This window comes from Jaculus jaculus, chromosome 22 (genome assembly GCF_020740685.1).
Source record: "Jaculus jaculus isolate mJacJac1 chromosome 22, mJacJac1.mat.Y.cur, whole genome shotgun sequence".
In the NCBI taxonomy this organism is placed as follows: domain Eukaryota; kingdom Metazoa; phylum Chordata; class Mammalia; order Rodentia; family Dipodidae; genus Jaculus; species Jaculus jaculus.
In genome coordinates, this window is record NC_059123.1 from 8,008,204 (window position 1) to 8,027,741 (window position 19,538).

Consider the following 19,538-nt stretch of genomic DNA (forward strand, 5'->3'; position numbering starts at 1 on the left):
TTTTTGGGGGGTGTTCGAGGTAGGGTCTCACTCTAGCCTAGGCTGACCTTGAGTTCACCATGGAGTCTCAGGGTGGCCTCGAACTCACAGCAATCCTCCTACCTCTGCCTCCTGGGATTAAAGGGATGCGCCACAACGCCCGGTTATCTTTAAGGTTTTTAATACAATTGTTCTAAAGCTCAGTGTCAAAGCTTAGTTTCATAAAAAAAAATCACCAAAATTTCTTTCACTAGAATAGCAGATCTCCTATTAAGTAAAATTTTAATGCCATTAATCCTAAAATATCAGTGCATTATAAACTGTAAAATGAATTCAAATGTTCTAATCGAACCAATGTTTATTACATCACCTGGACCTAATTTTTTTTTTTTTTAAAGCCAACAAAGATTTGGGGAGATGACAACACAGACAAATGAATTCTAGACTGACTATAGACTTACCACAGGGAGAGTTGAGATTTTAAAAACCCACAGGAAAAGAGAATTATGCATAATTGATTTTTTTTTGCAAGCTAATAGCATTCAAATCAATAGAAGGCTCAGAGCATTTGGCATGATTAAATGAGACTGAAGCCTTCTGTTTGACATAGAACACAGCCATTTCTAAAGCGCCAAGAGAACGTGGCATGTACCAAAAGAGCTGTGATTTCAATGGTCAGAGTGGCTTCTAGTTTAATCAGCAAACCCAGGCCTAAGTGGGGAAAGGACATACATGATTCACACATGAGGGGGGCTGGCCATGGAAGGAAGGGATTTTCGTTAGTGGAGGCTCCCACTCACCTGCCCTTACAGCCCTTGGCGAGGACACCATGCTCAGGCCTGGGGTTGGGGCCTGCAGCTGTCAGGACAGCTGTTTACAGATCATTCAGGCTGGGCGTGGTGGTGCACGCCTTTAATCCCAGAGGTAGGAGGATCACTGTGAGTTCAAGGCCACCCTGAGACTGCATGGTGAATTCCAAGTCAGCCTGAGCCAGAGTGAGACCCTACCTTAATAAAAAAAAAAAAAAAAAAAAGCGATCGTTCAGTGGTAGCAAGGCCTCTGGGCATGGTACAGTTATTTATGATTGTCAGAATCACCTCAGACACTGTCCCGGTGAGAGAAATCATAAAACCAGCTACACATTGAGCCCCAGCGCTCGACTGGGAAACTAGGGACTTCCCAGTAGCCAAGCACAACTTAAAATGCTGGTGACGGCAGTGGTAACCACATGAAGTCGTGTCAGATTAGTGGTCACAGTTGCTGATTTCGTCGCTGTGTGACACACATACGGACTCCGGATGTACTAAGTCTGTGCACGTTACGTTGTGTTTAACTTCATGCAGACAAAGGTTACCTGTATGTTTAAAATGTGCTATTTTCTGTTTTAAGCGACTTCAGCTTCTGCCTTCTCCGTGTTCCCGAAGCCAGAGACATGACCTGAAACCCGTGCAACCACTGTCAGGACCCTTGGGTGACTGGCAAGTGCACCATGGAACTTAAAGTGTGGGTGGATGGCGTTCAGAGGATTGTTTGTGGGGTCACCGAGGTCACGACTTGCCAGGAGGTTGTGATAGCCCTCGCTCAAGCTATAGGTAAGTGAGATCTGTTGACATATGAGGGGGGAAAAAGTACTCTATGCATTTTCGATTATGGTTTGGGGTGTGTGTGTGTGTGTGTGTGTGTGTGTGTGTGTGTGTGTGTGTGTGTGTTCACTTTCTTACCATTGTGACCATCACTGACAGCACAACTTATATGAGGAAAAACTTATTTTGGCTCATTTTTTCGGAGGGTCGAGCCTGTGGTTGCTTGGCTACCGGAGACTGGGCAGAACACCAGGCAGCAGAATTCCTGGTTGTAGAGTTTGATCACCTCTTGACTTCATGATAGGAAGCAGAGAAAGAGACACATTCAGTCTATCTCCATCGTCTTGACAGTTACATCCTTGTTCACAGGCCCCAATGCAAAGTCTCTGTAGTTCCTGCCGCGCCTCAGGCTGTCATGGTGTGTGCCCCCATGGGCCCAGGCAGCACCCATTGTCTATTCCTCAGCCGACTCTTCTTGGCTGAAGGCTTTCCTCAGCAGATGTTCAGTGTTCCCAGCCTCTCGGCGTCCCCGGGGCCTCACTGCGGGTCTCCCTTCTCCCTCACAGCTTCACACACCGCCCTCAGGCCCTGCCCCAGCCGTTGCCTGTGCTCCTGGGCCTTCCTTGGAAATCTTGATGGAAGCTTCCATGACCTCATACGTCTCGTTCTGCATGCCTGAGAACCCAGCGTCCCGTGAACGATGCCAGGTTCTGTCTCGAGCTCAGGCTGCAGGAGGCCAATGCTTGAGGTCGCCTGCGTAGCTGAGCATCGTGCCGGGAAGCCCTGGGGAAGTGATTCGCAGGCAGCCCTCTTCCAGCCAGGCTCCGGGGACATGAACTTACCCTGCCGTGCCCGTCAGTGCCTGATGGCTGGGTTTTGCCCAATGCCGAGAGATGCCACGCGCCTCACAGTGACCCCATGCAAAGTATGTGCCTGGCTTCCTTCTATGGCTGTAAACTCTGTGACAGTTATGCCCTTAGCTAAAACATGCTTTTCTAGTAAAAGTTGACATTATAGATATTGCTTTTTTTTTTTTTTGTATGAGAGAGAGAATGAGAGCATTAGTGTGCCAGGGTCTCCAGCCACTGCAGTCAAACTCCAGATGTGTGCACCCCCTTGTGCACATGGGCAACTTTGCGTCACTTTGTGCGCCTGGTTTACATGGCCCTGGAGAGTTAAACATGAGACCTTAGGCTTCACAGGCAAGTGCCTTAACCACTCAGCCATCTCTCCAGCCCAATCTTGGCTTTTCTTTCTTCCAGTTCTCCCTGTGTACCTAGCTGAAAGTTGCCAGCAGCAGCCATGCCAATTCCTATGTTCTATCTTTGTTTATCTTAAGATTATTTCACTAGATTAAGTAGTCAATTGCTTTAAACCCCGCTTTCCCACAAAGTCTCAGGACATGGACAAAATCTAGACAAATTTGGGACGGGGAGATAAACGGCTTGGTGGTTAAAGGCACTTGCTTACAAGGCCTGCTAACACAGGTTCAATTCCCCAGTGCCCACGTAGAGCCCAATGCAGGAGTGGTGTGTGTATCTGGAGTTCATCTGCAGCAGTGATAGTCCTGGTGTGCCCACGCTTCCTCCCTCTCTTTCTATCTCTCTCAAATAAATAAATTAATATTTTTATAAATATTTTATTTTTCTTTATTTCGGGGGGGGGGGGCGGCAGAGAGGGAGAGAGAATGGGTGCACCAGGGCTTCCAGCCACTGCAAACAAAACTTCAGATGCATGTGCCCCCTTGTACATCTGGCTTATGTAAGTCCTGGGAAATTGAACCTGGGACCTTTGGCTTTGCAGGCAAGCACCTTAACCACTAAGCCATTTCTCCAGCCCAAGTATATTTTAATCTAGACAGATTCTTCACAACCACGTAACAACAATCTCTGGTCCAATTCGCAACCATGTCTTGTTCCCATGAAACTATGTTAAGGGTGTTTTTTTTTGTTGTTGTTGTTGGGTTTTTTTTTTTTTTTTCTGGTCTGCTTCTGCACACTCTTCCAAATTCCTTTCAAGCTACTTCCAAAGAACCACGTGGTCAGTTTTAGTCGGAGGGGGTCCCAGTCTTGCCAACAGTTCCTGGTGCCAGTTACTTTTACGTGTCTGCTGTCAGCTTGGTGGGAGTGATCACTTACTGGGGCTCACCATTTCAGAGGCGCCAGCCCATCAGGGGGGGGACTCTGTGGCAGAGCAGAACAGTTCATCTGTAGTTTTGGGGGAGGAGGAAAACGGGAAGCCTCCAAGCAAGAAACAGCTCAAAGGACACCACCTCAGTGACCCATTCCTCCCTCCTGTCCCCACCTCCCGAGAATGCCACCCTATCAGGACCCCATCACTGTAAGCTAATCCAATAAATTCCCTTTTTAAAATAATTCATTCTAGCAATTCTGTTCCTCTAGAGAACCCTGACTAATACATGGGGTTTAAAGGAATGGACTACTTAATCTAATGAAATAATGTTAAGATAAACAAAGATAGAACATAGGCTTTGGCATGGCTGCTGCTGGCAACTTTCAGCTACCTGGAGTCTAGAGTCTATACCACCGTCACTTGTGTTACCCTAAACCGTAATTTCTGGAACTAAAGATGTTGGTTTAGACCAAAAGCGATCCCTAGTTCCCACACTCCTTTATAAGCTGAATATCTGTTCATTGTCAAGTTTTGATCTTCAGACTAAAACCTGCAGTAAATTAGATAATACGGTTCCTTATTTGAAAAAATTGTGTACTTTTCAGATGTTGTAATAGAGACAAGACGAAGTTATCAGATGCATGTCACTCGCCACGTCTCCTGGCTCCATCTTACCCTCCTGTCCTGTTCCAACTTCTAATTTATTTTCATCCTCACATATAATTTTCTTTCCACAGTATGAGGGACTCATGCGTATCAGGGAATTGCTCTACCACTGAAATATAACTCCATTCCCCCACCCCAGGAAGGGTCTCGCTGTAGCCCAGGCTGACCTGGAATTCACTATGGAGTCTCAGGGTGGCCTCGAACTCACAGCGATCCTACTACCTCTGCCTCCCAAGTGCTGGGATTAAAGGTGTGCGCCACCATGCCCGGCTTTTTTTTTTTCACATTTTATTTTGAGACAGGGGCTTACTAAATTGTCCAGGCGGTCCTTGTACTCTGCTTGCCCGGGCAGGCCTGGAAATTTGGATCCTCTTGCTTCAGCCTCCTGGGCCGCTGGGATACAATGGGCAGGCCTGCTTCAGGGTTTTTGTTTGTTTGTTTGTTTGTTTTTCGAGGTAAGGTTTCACTCTAGCCCAGGCTGACCTGGAATTCACTATGTAGTCTCAGGGTGGCCTCGAACTCATGGCGATCCTCCTACCTCTGCCTCCCGAGGGCTGGGATTAAAGGCGTGCGCCACCACGCCCGGCTGTTTTTTTTTTTTTTAAACCATAGTTTATGCATGTTTCTTCACTGCCTTTAATCCTTTTGGATCATGATAAGGCATATGTAAAAGCAGCAACAGTGGGGGAAGGCTTCAGTGAGCAAGTACACATGACGAGGGAGCGGTGCTGGCCCCACACTAACATTCTATTCCTCCTTGTCTTGGATCTCCTGAGCAAATGGTCACTTTACATCTTGACTGTCCATATCCGAAGGATGTCAGGGTAGATCAAGAGTGAGACGAGGGCTGGAGAGATGGCTTAGCGGTTAAGCGCTTGCCTGTGAAGCCTAAGGACCCCGGTTCGAGGCTCGGTTCCCCAGGTCCCACGTTAGCCAGATGCACAAGGGGACGCACGCGTCTGGAGTTCGTTTGCAGAGGCTGGAAGCCCTGGCGCGCCCATTCTCTCTCTCTCCCTCTATCTGTCTTTCTCTCTGTGTCTGTCGCTCTCAAATAAATAAATAATTTAAAAAAAAAAGAGTGAGACGAGTCACCTGTGGCCAGTGTGCTATAGCGTTTGACAGAGGTGACTGTGTGTCCCCGCCACAGCAGGTGAACCACAATACTGATGGCTCTCTGGACAAGACGGAGCCTCTCTGACATGCTCACTCTGCTGGACCTGCAGCCTGCCGTACACTGAGCACCGCTAGCGTGCCTAGACCCTGGCACCCGGGAAGTTCCTTGTATATGAGACTAACAGTCTGTTTAGACTTACGTTTAGCTATTGAAGAGGAGAAAATGAAGGTATTTTATATTCATTCTGCAAACTTCAGTAATTTTCCCTTTTAAGAAACTCCCCCTCCCAGAAAAAAAAAAATTCCATGAGTTTATTGAATTAAAATAAGCTGTTTTTTTTCCTTAGTAAAGACTAAGATCATTAATAACAAATTTATAAATATTTGTATTTCTGTTATAACTGGGAATCAACTCTTGGACGTTTTATAAAGTAGTTTCGTTCTTTTCTTTCTTTCTTTTTTTCATTTATTTGACATGGACAGAGAATGGCGCGCCAGGGCCTCCAGCCGCTGCAAATGAACTCTAGATGCATGCACCACCTTGTGCATCTGGCTTATGTAGGTCCTGAGGAATCAAACCTGGGTCCTTTGACTCTGCAGGCAAATGCCTTAACCGCTAAGCCATTTCTCCAGCCCCACAAAGCAATTTCTTTTTGTTCGGGGATAGTGTTTAGTGTTTTTGTTATTTTTTTGGTTTTTCGAGATAGGTTCTCACTCTAGCCCAGGTTGACCTGGAATTCAGTATGGGGTCTCAGGGTGGCCTTGAACTCACGGCGATCCTCCTACCTCTGCCTCCCGAGTGTTATTTGCTTTTTGAGGCAGAGTCTCGCTGTGTAGCCTAAGCTGGCCTTGCGTCTGTAGCAGTCCTTCCGCCTCAGTCTCCTGGGGGTCACTATATATGCCGTCACACACCTGGCAGAAGCAGTAATTTTTGCAAAAGATGGGGTAGTTGAGTGGTGTTACAGGCTGTGCCTGCCCTTGTGATACCCACATTCCCTGCCCAGAATTCCAAGGAGAAATCATGCCCCCAAGGCGCCAGGGTACGTGTGTTTGTTTAGACTGCAGAGTGAGCTCACTTGTGAACAGGCTGAGAAATTGTGCACAGCTACTCCCCCGCTTTTGCTTTCTCAGTAACCCAACCCAAGGCCTGATTTGAAAGTTGACAACTAGAATATGGATGTTTTACGATGTTTATCCAGCTTTGGCTGAACAGCTCTTTCTGTGTCATAAATACTTCATCGAAGGCAGAACTCATCTGAGAGATGACCGAGCTGGCAGCCAGCCAAGAGCCACAGCTCTGTTCTGTGCGGGGACCCCCCAGCCTCAGAGTCCGCCCGAGGGCTTGTCTGGCCCGCATGAGAGATTAATACCCTGTCTTAGCAGAGAAGTCAGTGCCATAACCGTCTTATTTCTACTTGAAGAAACAGGAAGTTTTAATTGGGGAAATGGCTTCTGTAACACATTGACCCCAGGATTCCCATGGCTTATCTTCGTAATCTGCAATCAAGCACCCTGCGCGTTGTTTTTTAGATGGGGTGTACGTGTTTGCCTGGCAGGATTGAATCCGTCACGGCAGTCTGTCTGTCTGCAAGTTCTGTGTCCGTGCACGCAGCTAACTCCGGTCAGAAGCACCGTGGTTGCATCTGTACTAAATGTTTTCTTGTCATTATTCCCCAAATAATATAGTATAATAATGTGTGTGTGTGTGTGTGTGTGTGTGTGACAGGTAGTCATCTGGAGCTAACTTATAGTATGTGGAATAAAATGTGTAGGTAATATGCAAAAACCATACCATTTTATGTAAGGGACTTGAGCATCCACAGATTTTTTTTTTAATGTTCACAGGGTCCTAGAATCAACCTGCTACAGTGTGTGTGTGTGTGTGTTGTGATTTTTTTTTATTGTTTTGCAAGTTAAAAATTAATTTTAGGATACTGCAGAGAGTATCAAAGTCATGAACTATGAAAACATGTACACAGGTTGTCAGTTTGCCAGTAATTATGACAGCTAACATGCACTTGCTACTGATCCGTCAACTTGAATTAGAGAAGAACTAAATAGAGAACAGAAATGATGTCAGATGTCACCGCTCTAGAAAGAAATCAAGTCACCCCTACTCTCTGGCTACTTGGCAAGTTATACCTAAGTGATGGGGGTTGGCCTTCTCTGATTACATCAGACAGAAGAAACTAAAAGTGGAACCAGATTAAACGACTTTATTGGTGTTATTGTTAAACTACCCAGGCAGCAAGAGTTCACTGTGTGTCCGCAATGCACCTTGTATGCGTTTTGAATGTAAATATTCTGTTTTATGGCAAAATAGCATAATTTAAGTGTCCAAACCCTTCTTGAGCATGTAAATCATTAGGAAAAAAAAACAACTCTCTTCTAATGCGGAGCTAGGGAGGTGCTTGTTGCTGTGGGTCTGGGGTCATGGGGGAGGAGCTTGTTGCCGTGGGTGGGCATTTAATCTGTAGGGAGGGGTCCTGCTGACCTCAACAGTGCAAAGAGACCGACAGGAAGTTGTCAAGTTCACACTACCACCTTGAGAGCCTCACCTCCTGTCCAACTTCCCCTAGGCTGGCCCAACCCATGAAAGGCCCCTCATCAGGAGTGCCGCAGGCTGATGAGCAAGCCTTAATGCTGTCCTGGGAAGGACATGTCAAGCCACAGCATTCCTTCACCTTGTTCCTCTCCCTTTTTCACCAAAGAGTCTTTTTTTTTTTTTAAAGCTTAAAGTTTTATTAATAATATTGGAACAAATAATATCAATAATTATATAGCTTTTACAATTTTGAAAGAATTTTCATATACATCAGTTAAACCCTCACAACATCCCTGTGAGGTAGGCAGGATAGTTGTTATTTTCCTATTACTAGTGAGAACAAGGCTCAGAGGTGAAGTAAGGTCACAGAGTTGGTAAATGAAGCCAGGACTAGAACATAGGCCTTCTGATATTCTGCCTCCCTGAGAACATTCAAGTAATGACATCCATGCTATATAACTCACATTTCTCCTATGATATTGATCAGATCTGTTTTTATAAGCTTTTATATCAACTTTCCCTAATGTCCATAAACCCTGAAGCTGTGATGAGACATATTCTACCTTGTTACTAGACTTTCTCACATGTGTCAAACACCATCCTAAGATGATACTTATGATTTAATTTTGAGATACTTATGAGTAAATTTTGAGGATCCTTGGCTACAAACTTTAAATAATGACAAGAAAATTCTGCTTAAGTTTTCCTATGTTGGGTATGTGAAACTGAAGACAAGCCAAACAAAATAGTTCTTTTTATATTCTCAAAAGCTTAGCAGTCTTTCTCAATAAGACTATAGGTTTTATATGAATATAAATGAAAAACAGGAAGTTGTTTACTAGGAAACCCATGCAGGGTACACCTAAATGGAGTCACTTGACACATTTTTTTCCCTTGTTGGCTTTACAGGAGAACTATTAGAGTCAACTGTCAACATTTGATCCTATCTCATGTGTGACACCCTCAGCAACAAGCTAGGAAATGATCTGATTGAACCAGTAGGAGGGCTCCAGCAGTAGTGACAAAGCATGTAAGCATGTGCTACAAAGAAAAGTCTTGCTGCTCAGTGGTTTTGTCTAGGTCCGGTGTAAGTTAATTATCAAACCAAAGAGTCTTTTAAGAAATCCTTTTAAAATATGTTGTGTCATTTTTCTGCTCTGATCAGAACTCCTTACTGTTTGACTCACTAGAAAATGCCAAAGTCCATGGAACGAGGTCGTTTCCACTTAGGACCTGGCCAGTCTGACCTCACTCTATGCTACTGTGGCGTTGGGAGTGTCCCCTCTTACCAGCCCCACTTCTGTCTGCGCGTTCTCGGCTAGGAATACTCGGCAGCCCGTCTTCTCTGTGAGTCTCACCTCTCCCACTCTGCTAAGTGGGACGGCATTCAAAGACCCTCCCTGGTCACAGGCAGCCTGGCACATACTCACATGCTCCTTGTCTCGAGTGCTCTTTTCCAATAGCTTTCTTAACTCTCTTGGCATGGTACATATGGGCCACCATCCCTTAGCCCCATTACGAGACATAAAGCATTCGGAAATCCTAGAATCCACTACACCTCATTTGCTAGCAGTACCTGGTATGTATTGAATGCACTTGAAGTGGCTGATTGAAGCCTGTTCTTATCCCGTTCAGCCCGAACACCAATGCATTTTACTTTAGAAGTTATAAAATATCCTAGAAATGTGCAGGACAGCACACACTCTTTCTGAAGTGTGCGATGGTTTGAATGTTCAGTACCTGTGACTTGGCGCTGCTGGGTTGCGTGTACTGGATGTCTGCTGCTGTTACAGCCTTCTTCGTCGCTTGACCTCTCCTTCTGAGTGCAGGAAACACTTGATCTATCTTCATTCCTAACATTTCTGACACGACAGTTCCACACAGTAGGAATCTCGACCACAGGCCTGGCATAGGGTGAGTTAAGGGGCTCAAGTCCCCAGAGGACTTACACCCACATCAGACACTAGTTGCCAGTCCACAGCTGCCCAGACATTGGACTGACCAGTTATAAATTGGGGGTTCCTACAACCCTTTATTATGCACTGTAAATTACCAGTAATGGCAAAAGGCTGAGCTGAGAAGCAGTCAGAGAGATGATGTCAGGGCCGCCCGCCCTGCCCTCCCGGAGCCTAAGTGAAACCCTTTCTTGTCCAGCCTCTCAGAAGCTCTTTGACCCCTGTGCTTTTGGGGTATTATGGAGGTGCCCTCATGTAGACAGATGGATTAGATCATAGGCCATTGATGATTAGCTCAGGCTCTGGCCCTGACCAGAGGTTAGGAAAGGAATAGAGAGTTGCAGCTCTGTGGTCGCTTGGTCAGATCCTCTGATGACATGCCCTCACCACCTGGAGCCTTTTGGGGGGTCTTCCAAGTGCCATCTAGGTGACGTAAACTCAGGTAAGGTTGAGAGGGTTTGTTAGGAATATAGAAGATGTTCTTTTTTATGATTTATTATTATTTATTTGAGACAGGGAGAGAGAGAATGGGTATGCCAGGGCCTCCAGCCACTGCAGATGAACTTCAGACACATGCGTCACCATGTGCATCTGGCTTACGTGGGTCCTGGGAAATCGAACCTGGGTCCTTAGGCTTCGCAGGCAAGTGCCTTAACTGCAAAGCCATCTCTCCAGCCCCTAGAAGCTGTTCTTATACCTGTTACTCAGGAAACCTTGAGTTCTTCCAGAGCTCTGTCAGAAATTGGAGAAGACAACCAAATATATCTCTTAGAATATCAGAGAATTTGGCACATATTTGTGGAAAACTGAATTTCCTTTTAAAAAATGAAAGCTGTTTTTTTTTTTCTATAAGTCAAGCTGAACAACGTGACCATTTATTTAGTGTCCCGCTCATGGCTAAGCTTATCTGATAGTATATGCCAAGAAGCAGCTTAGGAAATGAGGGGATTGCTCTGGCTCACAGTTCAAAGGGACTCTGTCCATTGTGGTGGGCCATGGCTGCTGGACTGAAGGCGGCTGGTCACACTGCAATTTTTAGTCACAAAGAAGGAAAGGACCGGAAGTAGGACCAAGCTATAAATCGCCAGGGTCCACCTCCCTCCCCGCCGTGGCCCACTTCTTCCACCTCCTAAATGGTTCCGCAAGCATCCCAAACACACCACCCGTGGAGGGCCAGCTCTTCAGACTCGAGCCTTCGGGGACCATGTCACGTTGAAACCACGATGGTGATCCTTCAGAATGCAAGGAAAGGAATATATTTTGGGTTATTACATCCTAACCACATGTGAATTACCAGCATGAGAAATTTATAAACTGACCCATTTTGTATCTGATGTGAAGTAATAGTGCTCATTGAAGACTGCAGTAATTTTCCATGTCCTTCTGTCTTCACCCGTTAGATCAGAGGTGGGGAAGGTGCAGTTGTCCCTACCTCGCAGGTGACCAGCTGAGGTGCAGAAGTAACTCCCACAGGCAGCAGGCATCTGGTCAAGGGCTCCCCTCCCCTCCCCTCTCCTTCCCTCTCCTCCTTCCCCTTCTCTTCCTCCTGCATTAGTTGTGCTCTGTCATCTCCATGGACAACTGTCAAGTCGCTGATTGAACTGTATTGAACAAAAAGTAAAAATCTTAATGGCTGGTGGGTGTGGGGGCGCACGCCTTTAATCCCAGCACTCGGGAGGCAGAGGTAGGAGGATCGCTGTGGGTTCGAAGCCAGCCTGAGACTCCATAGTGAATTCCAGGTCAGCCTGGGCTAGAGTGAGACCCTACCTCGAAAAACAACAACAAAAATCTTAGTAGTGTGGCTTTTTTATTTGCAGGTTAAGAATTTATACCAGTGGTCTAATCACTCTTAATTCTAAGGCTGTATAATTTCTACACCTATAAGAGATTTTTTTTTGTTTTGTTTTGTGAATTACCTCATGTAATTCATAACATGAAATCAGCCAGGATGAATGAAATTGTGTTGCATTAACAAACAGCCCCCCTCCATATTACTGCTTTCTACCAACAAGTGTTTCCTATTTCGTGGTCTATATTATTATATAAAGTAACCAGCCCCTCGACTGTCCACACGGCACTTTTTTAGCATAGCCCTTATCTTCTGGTTCCTGGGACAGGTCACCGGAACAGAGGCAGACTACATAGACGCGGGCTGCAGCAGGCCTTCCTGGTTCAGGGACGGAGCACCTGATTAGCACCGACTCAGGGAAGTGTCGTTTCGGCTTACAGTCTTGAGGGAAAGTTTTGTCGTGCCAGGGATAGCCTGGCCAGGACAGACAGCCCAGTGACACCTTGTCTTGGCTGCTGGGCAGAAGCAGCAAGAGTGAGCTGGCTGGCACTTGCGGGGGTCTCAGGCTGGACCAGGAAGTCCCAAGGCCGACCATCCCCCAGTGGCCACCACCTCCAGCAAGGCCCCACTAGCTAAGGACCAAATATGAGGCTTAGTTGTAATCATGAAGTCATGGGGAACATTTTACTTTCAAACTACCATCCTCAGTAACGACGTCGTCTTTTATTTATCACTGGCAAGATAAATACTTCATGGTAAGAGTTAATTTAATAGCTGCACTAAGGTCTGGGATAGTATAGTATAAATTTCTTGATAAACTTGAATAATATGTGTATGTCACCAGGAAATCGCATAAAATTCTCTAAGCTTTGATTTCCTCACTGATGAGGATCGTAATAAACTATACCAGTTAACTCATAAAACCAACTAACATAGCATTTTACACACTGTGAAATACAGCGTAAGTTCTGTTGCAGAGATCAACACTCAAAAATTCTAAGTTATGGGAATAATATTAATAATTACTGGCATCTGCATATGAAGCCAGCAATGGATATCAGTTTCTATAAAATTCTCATAAATGTTTGAAGCCCAGGGAGCAAAGCATCTGTCAGTGGGAAGATGCATTGCTGCAGGAGAAAATCAATCCGTTGTTTTTGTTTCTGACATGGTTTCTAATGTGTCCAGGAAAGTGGAATATGTAAGCATTAAATTCATAAGATATTACTAGTGCCAAGTTCTCGGTATTCGTCGTTGGAATGGGGAGGGTCTGATCCTGAGCAAAGACCAAGTGTCATTGAAAACCAAGTCCTACAATGAAGATTTGGTGATGAGGGTATCTTAACATGCCGAACTCCAGAGCCTGGCACTATTTCTGACAAATACCTCGTATTCAAAATGGTTTTGTTTAAAAATTAGTAAGCTGTGTGATGTGGGGGTCACAGTTGCAGTTTTCTAAGATGTTTGAAACAGGAGAGACCCGTTTTGAAATGTGTGAGTTGGGTGCAAACTTTCAAAGCTTCATGTCACCTCCAGTGGTGGTAGCTTACCTCTCTCTCTCTTTTTCGAGGCAAGCCCAACAGACCGGCCTTTTTCTTTCTCTCTCTCTGTCTCCCTCTCTCTCTCTCTTTCTTTCATGAGAGAGTAAGAGAGAGAGAATGGGCACACCAGGGCCTCCAGCCACTGTAATCAAACTCCAGATGTGTGCGTCACCTTGTGTGTCTGGTTTATGTGGGATCTGGGGAGTGGAACATGGCAAGTGCCTTAACTACTAAGTCCAGGCTAACCTGGAATTCACTCTGTAGTCTCAGGTTGACCCTGAACTCACAGCAATCCTCCTACCTCTGCCTCTCAAGTGCTGGGATTAAAGGCATGTGCCACCACATCCAGCTAATATTTTACTTTTAGTTAAAGTAACTGTTTCCTGGTTTTGATTAATTTATGTCAGTGTTCCAGTACAACTCCACCGATGCATTAGAAGCTCTGTGTGTGGTTTTCCCCACGTGAAATCAGTGGTTCTCTGCATTGGCCTCAGCTACTTCAACTTAAAAGAATAATTAGGGGCTGGAGAGATGGCTTAGCGGTTAAGCGCTTGCCTGTGAAGCCTAAGGACCCCGGTTTGAGGCTCGATTCCCCAGGACCCACGTTAGCCAGATACACAAAGGGGGTGCACGCATCTGGAGTTCGTTTGCAGTGGCTGGAGGCCCTCGTGTGCCCATTCTCTCTCTCTCTCCCTCTTTCTCTCTCTGTCACTCTCAAATAATTTTTTTTAAAAAAGAAAAAAATAATTAGTATTTTACTTGCCATTATCAATTCAGTCACATATGTAACAGTGGCACTCAGTTCTTTAGAGGGAAAGAACAGTTTAGAGTATCAGTGCCATAAATAGACAGATCTGTTTGTCTTGAGGCTACAGCCAGACAGTCAGCAAAGTAAAGTAAATACATCCATTTCATCGACTGCAAAGACATGCATAAGAGCTCAGTCTGTCTTAAGTGAAAGAGGATTGGCAGGGTTCACCAAGTATGGGCATTAAAACCAAGGTGGAAGCTGATGAGATGGCTTAGCACTTAAGGTGCTTGCCTGCGAAACCGAAGGACCCAGGTTCAATTCCCCAGGACCCACATAAGCCAGGTGCACAAGGTGGTGGTGCATGTGTCTGGAGTTCATCTGCAGTGGCTGGAGGCCCTGACACACCCATTCTCTCTGTCTCCCTCTCTCTCTTTCAAATAATTTTTTTTTTTAAAGAAGGGCTTTTTAATGTTGCTGGATGGGATTTTCCCTTTTTGCATAGTAGCACCAACGGAGCCCTGTGTGGCTGTAAGGGTGCAAACCAGAACCGAAATCAAGACAGCTCCAGGGTGCCTGGAACTCGGTCCTGCAGGGACAGTAGCTTTACATGTGATGCCACAAGCTCCAGTCTTTAGAAACCTGGCCTCGTAAGTGTGACTTGGTTTTCCTCCTCAAGCTGCCTCATTGCCCTGAGCAAAAGGAGACTCCAGCTGTCTGGTCTAACCCCTGTGACTGATGGGGATGTAGGCCTCAGGAGAAAGTGTGAACTGCCTGAAGCAGTTGATGGGCAGGAGGGGCCAGTGACACCAAGTGCAGCCGTTAAGACACTTGGGCTGGAGAGATGGCCTGGTAGTTAAGATGCTTGCCTGTGGAGCCTAAGGATCCAGGTTCGATTCCCCAGGACCCACATAAGCCAGACACGCAAGGGGCCTGGACTTTGTTTGCTGGATGGGATTTTCCCTTTTTGCGTAGTAGGCATAGGCCCTGCTGTGCCCGTTCTCTCTCAGATAAAAATAAAAATATATTTTTTAAATACAGAACACATGGGACAGGTCTCATGTTGCAGACCTTTACTTCCCCTCCCTCCACGCACCACGGCACCTCTCATGTTCTCTGTCCCTCTGCTGCTTCGTACGTGGATCGAGCCTGGGGCTGAAGGAAACGGGCATCTGCAGAAACCATAAAGGTAGACAGAGTCAGGTTTGAGTACAAGCCCATGACCCCGGCGCCGTCTGCCGGTCCCCCAAGCACGTATGGTTGAGAGTTGCTTAAGAAAGGAAGGGTGCTTTGTCTAGTCACGTCATCGTCTCGACAGATGGCTCTTCAGATGAATTCCTCGGCCCGCTCTTCTGTTGTGCTAGTGATAATGCCGTGAACGACTGTCGCGGGCATGGCTGAACGTCTGCTGTGGGCCAGGCGTGTGGCAGGCTTCTGTGGCACCTGATGCTTAGAATTCATGAGGCATTTTCAGAAGTAAAGCAGCAAGGAGGTGCTTGACCAGGGCGAAAGCCCTGGCTTTGTCAGGTTTCTTCCTGGAGAACATTCAGTCTGCATCTTCTGCTCCAGTGAGTGTTTTTTACCCAGCCTGGGTGTCCCTTCAGAGACTTGAAGAGTGAAAGTCACATTTAGAAGTCCTTTGTAGTTCTTGGGACTGGCTCCTCATAACTGTGAAGGGGACATTCTAGGCTTCCTTTGTTTTGACTAAACACAGACTTTGTTCAGTCTTGCCCCATATAAGAAGTCCTGGCCAGTTGGCCATTTGGCCAGTGTATAAGAGTCTCTCCAGGCAGGAAATATATAAGGTTGGAATTCTAAGCAAGAAGAAGGCATGCGTTCATATCTCAACATATATGCTGTCTCGCATCTATCTCGGCACGTGTGCTGTCTTGTCTTCCGAGGTGTGGGTGTTCTAGAGAAGGTGTCAGGGTCAAGTTTGGGCTAGACCAAGACCAGCCAGTTATGCAGTGGCCTCCATTACATTATTTAGCCATTCCCTGTCCCACCTTGACAGTGTATTGTGGTCTTTTCTGGCCCAGGTCGAACTGGAAGGTACACCCTGATAGAGAAATGGAGAGACACCGAGAGACACTTGGCGCCTCACGAGAACCCCATCATATCTCTGAACAAGTGGGGGCAGTATGCTAGCGACGTCCAGCTCATCCTGCGACGGACCGGGCCGTCCCTCAGTGAGCGACCCACCTCGGACAGCGTGGCTCGGATTCCGGAGAGAACTTTGTACAGGCAGAGTCTGCCTCCCCTAGCCAAGCTGAGGCCCCAGGTAGACAAATCCATCAAAAGGAGGGAGCCTAAGCGGAAATCGCTGACATTTACAGGAGGTGCCAAAGGCTTAATGGACATTTTCGGGAAAGGGAAAGAAGCGGAATTTAGGCAGAAGGTGGTGAGTAAGTGCGGGGCGACGGCCGACGAGCTGAAGAGGCTGATCCGGCTGCAGACGGAGAGGCTGCAGTCCATCGAGAAGCAGCTGGAGGCCAGCGACCGGGAGATCCAGTCGTGGGAGCAGAGGTATAACTCCAGCCTCGAGGAGGAGGTGGTCCGCCTTGAGCAGAAGATCAAGAGGAACGACGTGGAGATCGAGGAGGAGGAATTCTGGGAGAATGAGTTGCAGATCGAGCAGGAGAACGAGAAGCAGCTGAAGGACCAGCTGCAGGAGCTGAGGCAGAAGATCGCCGAGTGTGAGGGCAAGCTGCGGGACTACGTGGCGCAGATTCAGGCCATGGAGAGCGGCCTGGAGGCCGAGAAGCTGCAGCGGGAAGTGCAGGAGGCCCAGGTCAACGAGGAGGAGGTGAAGGGGAAGATCGGCAAGGTGCGAGGGGACATTGACATCCAAGGGCAGCAGAGCCTGAGGCTGGAGAACGGCATCAAAGCTGTGGAAAGGTCTCTTGGGCAGGCCACCAAGCGGTTACAGGTAAGGATGTTTTAACAGGGAGCACGTTTCATCTGAGAACTACTCTGCTCTCAGAGATAATTCTGTGACTGCTTTTTTTTTTGGTTTTTTTGAGGTAAGGGTCTCACTCTGACCTGGAATTCACTGTGTAGTCTCAGGGTGGCCTTGAACTCACAGCAATCTTCCTGCCTCTGCCTCCCAAGTGCTGGGATTAAAGGCATGCACCACCACACCCAGCCAAATTTTTTAAAAAAATTATTTTAATTTGAGACAGAGAGAGAGAATGGGTGCACCAGGGCCTCCAGCCACTGCAAATGGACTCTAGACGAGTGTGCCCCCTTGTGCATCTGGCTAACGTGGGACCTGGAGAATCGAACCTGGGTCTTTAGGCTTCGCTAAGCCATCTCTCCAGCCCCCAATTTTTTTTTTTTATATTAACAACTTCCATGATTATAAAAAATACCCCATGGTAATGCCCTCCCTCCCCTGACTTTCCCCTCTGAAACTCCATTCTCCATCATTATATCCTCCCCCTCTCAATCTGTCTCTTTTATTTTGATGTCGTGATCTTTTTCCTCCTATTATGATGATCTTGTGTAGGTAGTGCCGTGGCTGCTTATTTTTAAGGAATATAATTTCGCATATCTAAAGAATCGTAAGTGTGGCTTTGTTGGACAGCCTTACCGACTCCTGTGACAGGTGTGGAAGCGTAGGTCCGAGGCCTGGCTGAGGTCCGAGCCACACTGATGCCCGCTCTGTGAAGAGACTGCTGAGCTGTGTGGTTCGTGGCTGGAGGCCGTCCCGTCAGAGCCGCGGTGCCCACTGGCAGTGAGCCACAGCGGATGGCCAAGTATGACTCACCAAGGAGTGCGTGACTGGGTGGCCTGTCTCTTCGGCAGTGTCCAACACCAGCTTCTATCCTGAGACATAGTTGCTTTCCACAGTCCATAGGACATCCTTCATTCTCCTGGGTCCCCTCCACTTTCTGCTCTGTCATATGTTTGAGGGGTCTATATATTTATTTCACCACTCAGACCCCCAGCTGCTCAATCAGCCAGCATTGGATGCTATTCTTTTTTTTTTTTTTTTTTTTTGTTGTTGTTTGGTTTTCCGAGGTAGGGTCTCACTCTGGTCCAGGCTGACCTGGAATTAACTCTGTAGTCTCAGGGTGGCCTTGAACTCACGGCGATCCTCCTACCTCTGCCTCCTGAGTGCTGGGATTAAAGGCGTGCGCCACCACACCCGGCTGGATGCTATTCTTGAGCACACTGTGACATGAAGTTGCACGGATGGATCAGACAGCCTCTAACAGATGAAAAAGACACATGATTTATTAAATTCAATTTAAACAAGTGTCCAATAAATTATTTTAAAATATCCAGTAACTTTCAAAGTTTATGCTTAGTCTTAGCCACACCTCAAGTGCTTGTTAGCACCTTAGCAGTCAGCACAGGTCGGCCATTTCCACCTGTTGGCCTGAGCTAGTCAGAAGCTGTGGTTACAGGGTAGTCCGTGACACAGCTCCAGGACACTTGTTAGAAACTCAAGATGTGGGGTGCGGGGGAGGGTATTACCATGGGATACTTTTTATAATCATGGAAAATGTTAATAAGAATTGAGGAAAAAATTTAAAAAAAAAAAAAAAAAGAAACTCAAGACGTGTGTCATAAGGAGAGCCCAGGTCACACCTGTGCATGCTGTTGCTAAGGGACCAACTCACGCCTGTGCACGCTGGTCCTAAGAACCCAGGTCACACCTGGGCACACCTGGGCACACCCGTGCTGAGAGGAGCTGACTTGGCATGGGGGTGAGCAGTCTCAGCAGTCAGAGAATTCTAAGGTTTCAGGAAAAAAAAAACATGGGATTTCCTTCCTTTGTCACTTACTTTAGAAAAGTCAAGCCACCATGAAGGTGGTGAGAACCAGGAATTTATGCAGTTGAAGGTTGCCAGCCTCTGGTGGTCGGTATTTGACCGCGTGGAGTCGTTTTGTCATTGAGAAGGCACATTGGGCGTCGCACTGCCTGTGTTACTGCTTAGGAAACGCCAACAGTCCGCCTAGTGAACCCCACTGCTCTCTACTCGTCAAATTACTAACAGGCAGCGAGCACTCAGATTTAACTCTCACGCTGACGAGGAACCAGGTGACCAGCATCGCAACTGTTAGTGGGCTTAACCATCACGCTAACTAGCAGTCGGTTTTTGGGCAGACAATAACTCAGGAGCCATGGTGCCGAAAGCTCTATCCCACAGTAGTGAATTCCAGGTCAGCCTGGCCTAGAGTGAGACCCAACCTCGAAAAACCAAAAAAAAGAAAAGAAAAACCAAAAAAAAAACACTGAATTAGTGGCTTCTGGATTCTTGTCTTAGGAATTTTGACAAATAAATCCCAGAGACCAGAGGATAAGCTTCAGAAATATTTAATGAGATCTGGAGAAATGGCTCAGCGGTTAAGGTGCTTGCTTACAAACCCTAACAGCCTGAGTTCGAGTCCCAGTACCCATGTCAAGCCAAATGCCCCAAGTGACGCGTGCATCTGATGTTTGTAGTGGTTGGCAGCCCTGACATGCCCGCTCTCTT

At 46.7% G+C, this 19,538-nt stretch overlaps 1 protein-coding gene across 2 annotated transcripts in view; it reads left to right on the forward strand.

Moving 5' to 3' along the window:
* The window catches only part of Rassf8 (Ras association domain family member 8), a 60,929-nt gene that overhangs the window by 26,349 nt on the left and 15,042 nt on the right, over positions 1-19,538 (forward strand). For both annotated transcript variants that reach the window (XM_045139492.1, XM_004664434.2), the window contains exons 2-3: positions 1,369-1,571; positions 16,092-16,981. In XM_045139492.1, coding sequence (XP_044995427.1) covers positions 1,469-1,571; positions 16,092-16,981 — 993 coding nt within the window. In that variant the 5' untranslated portion in view covers positions 1,369-1,468. The remainder of the gene's footprint in view (positions 1-1,368; positions 1,572-16,091; positions 16,982-19,538) is intronic.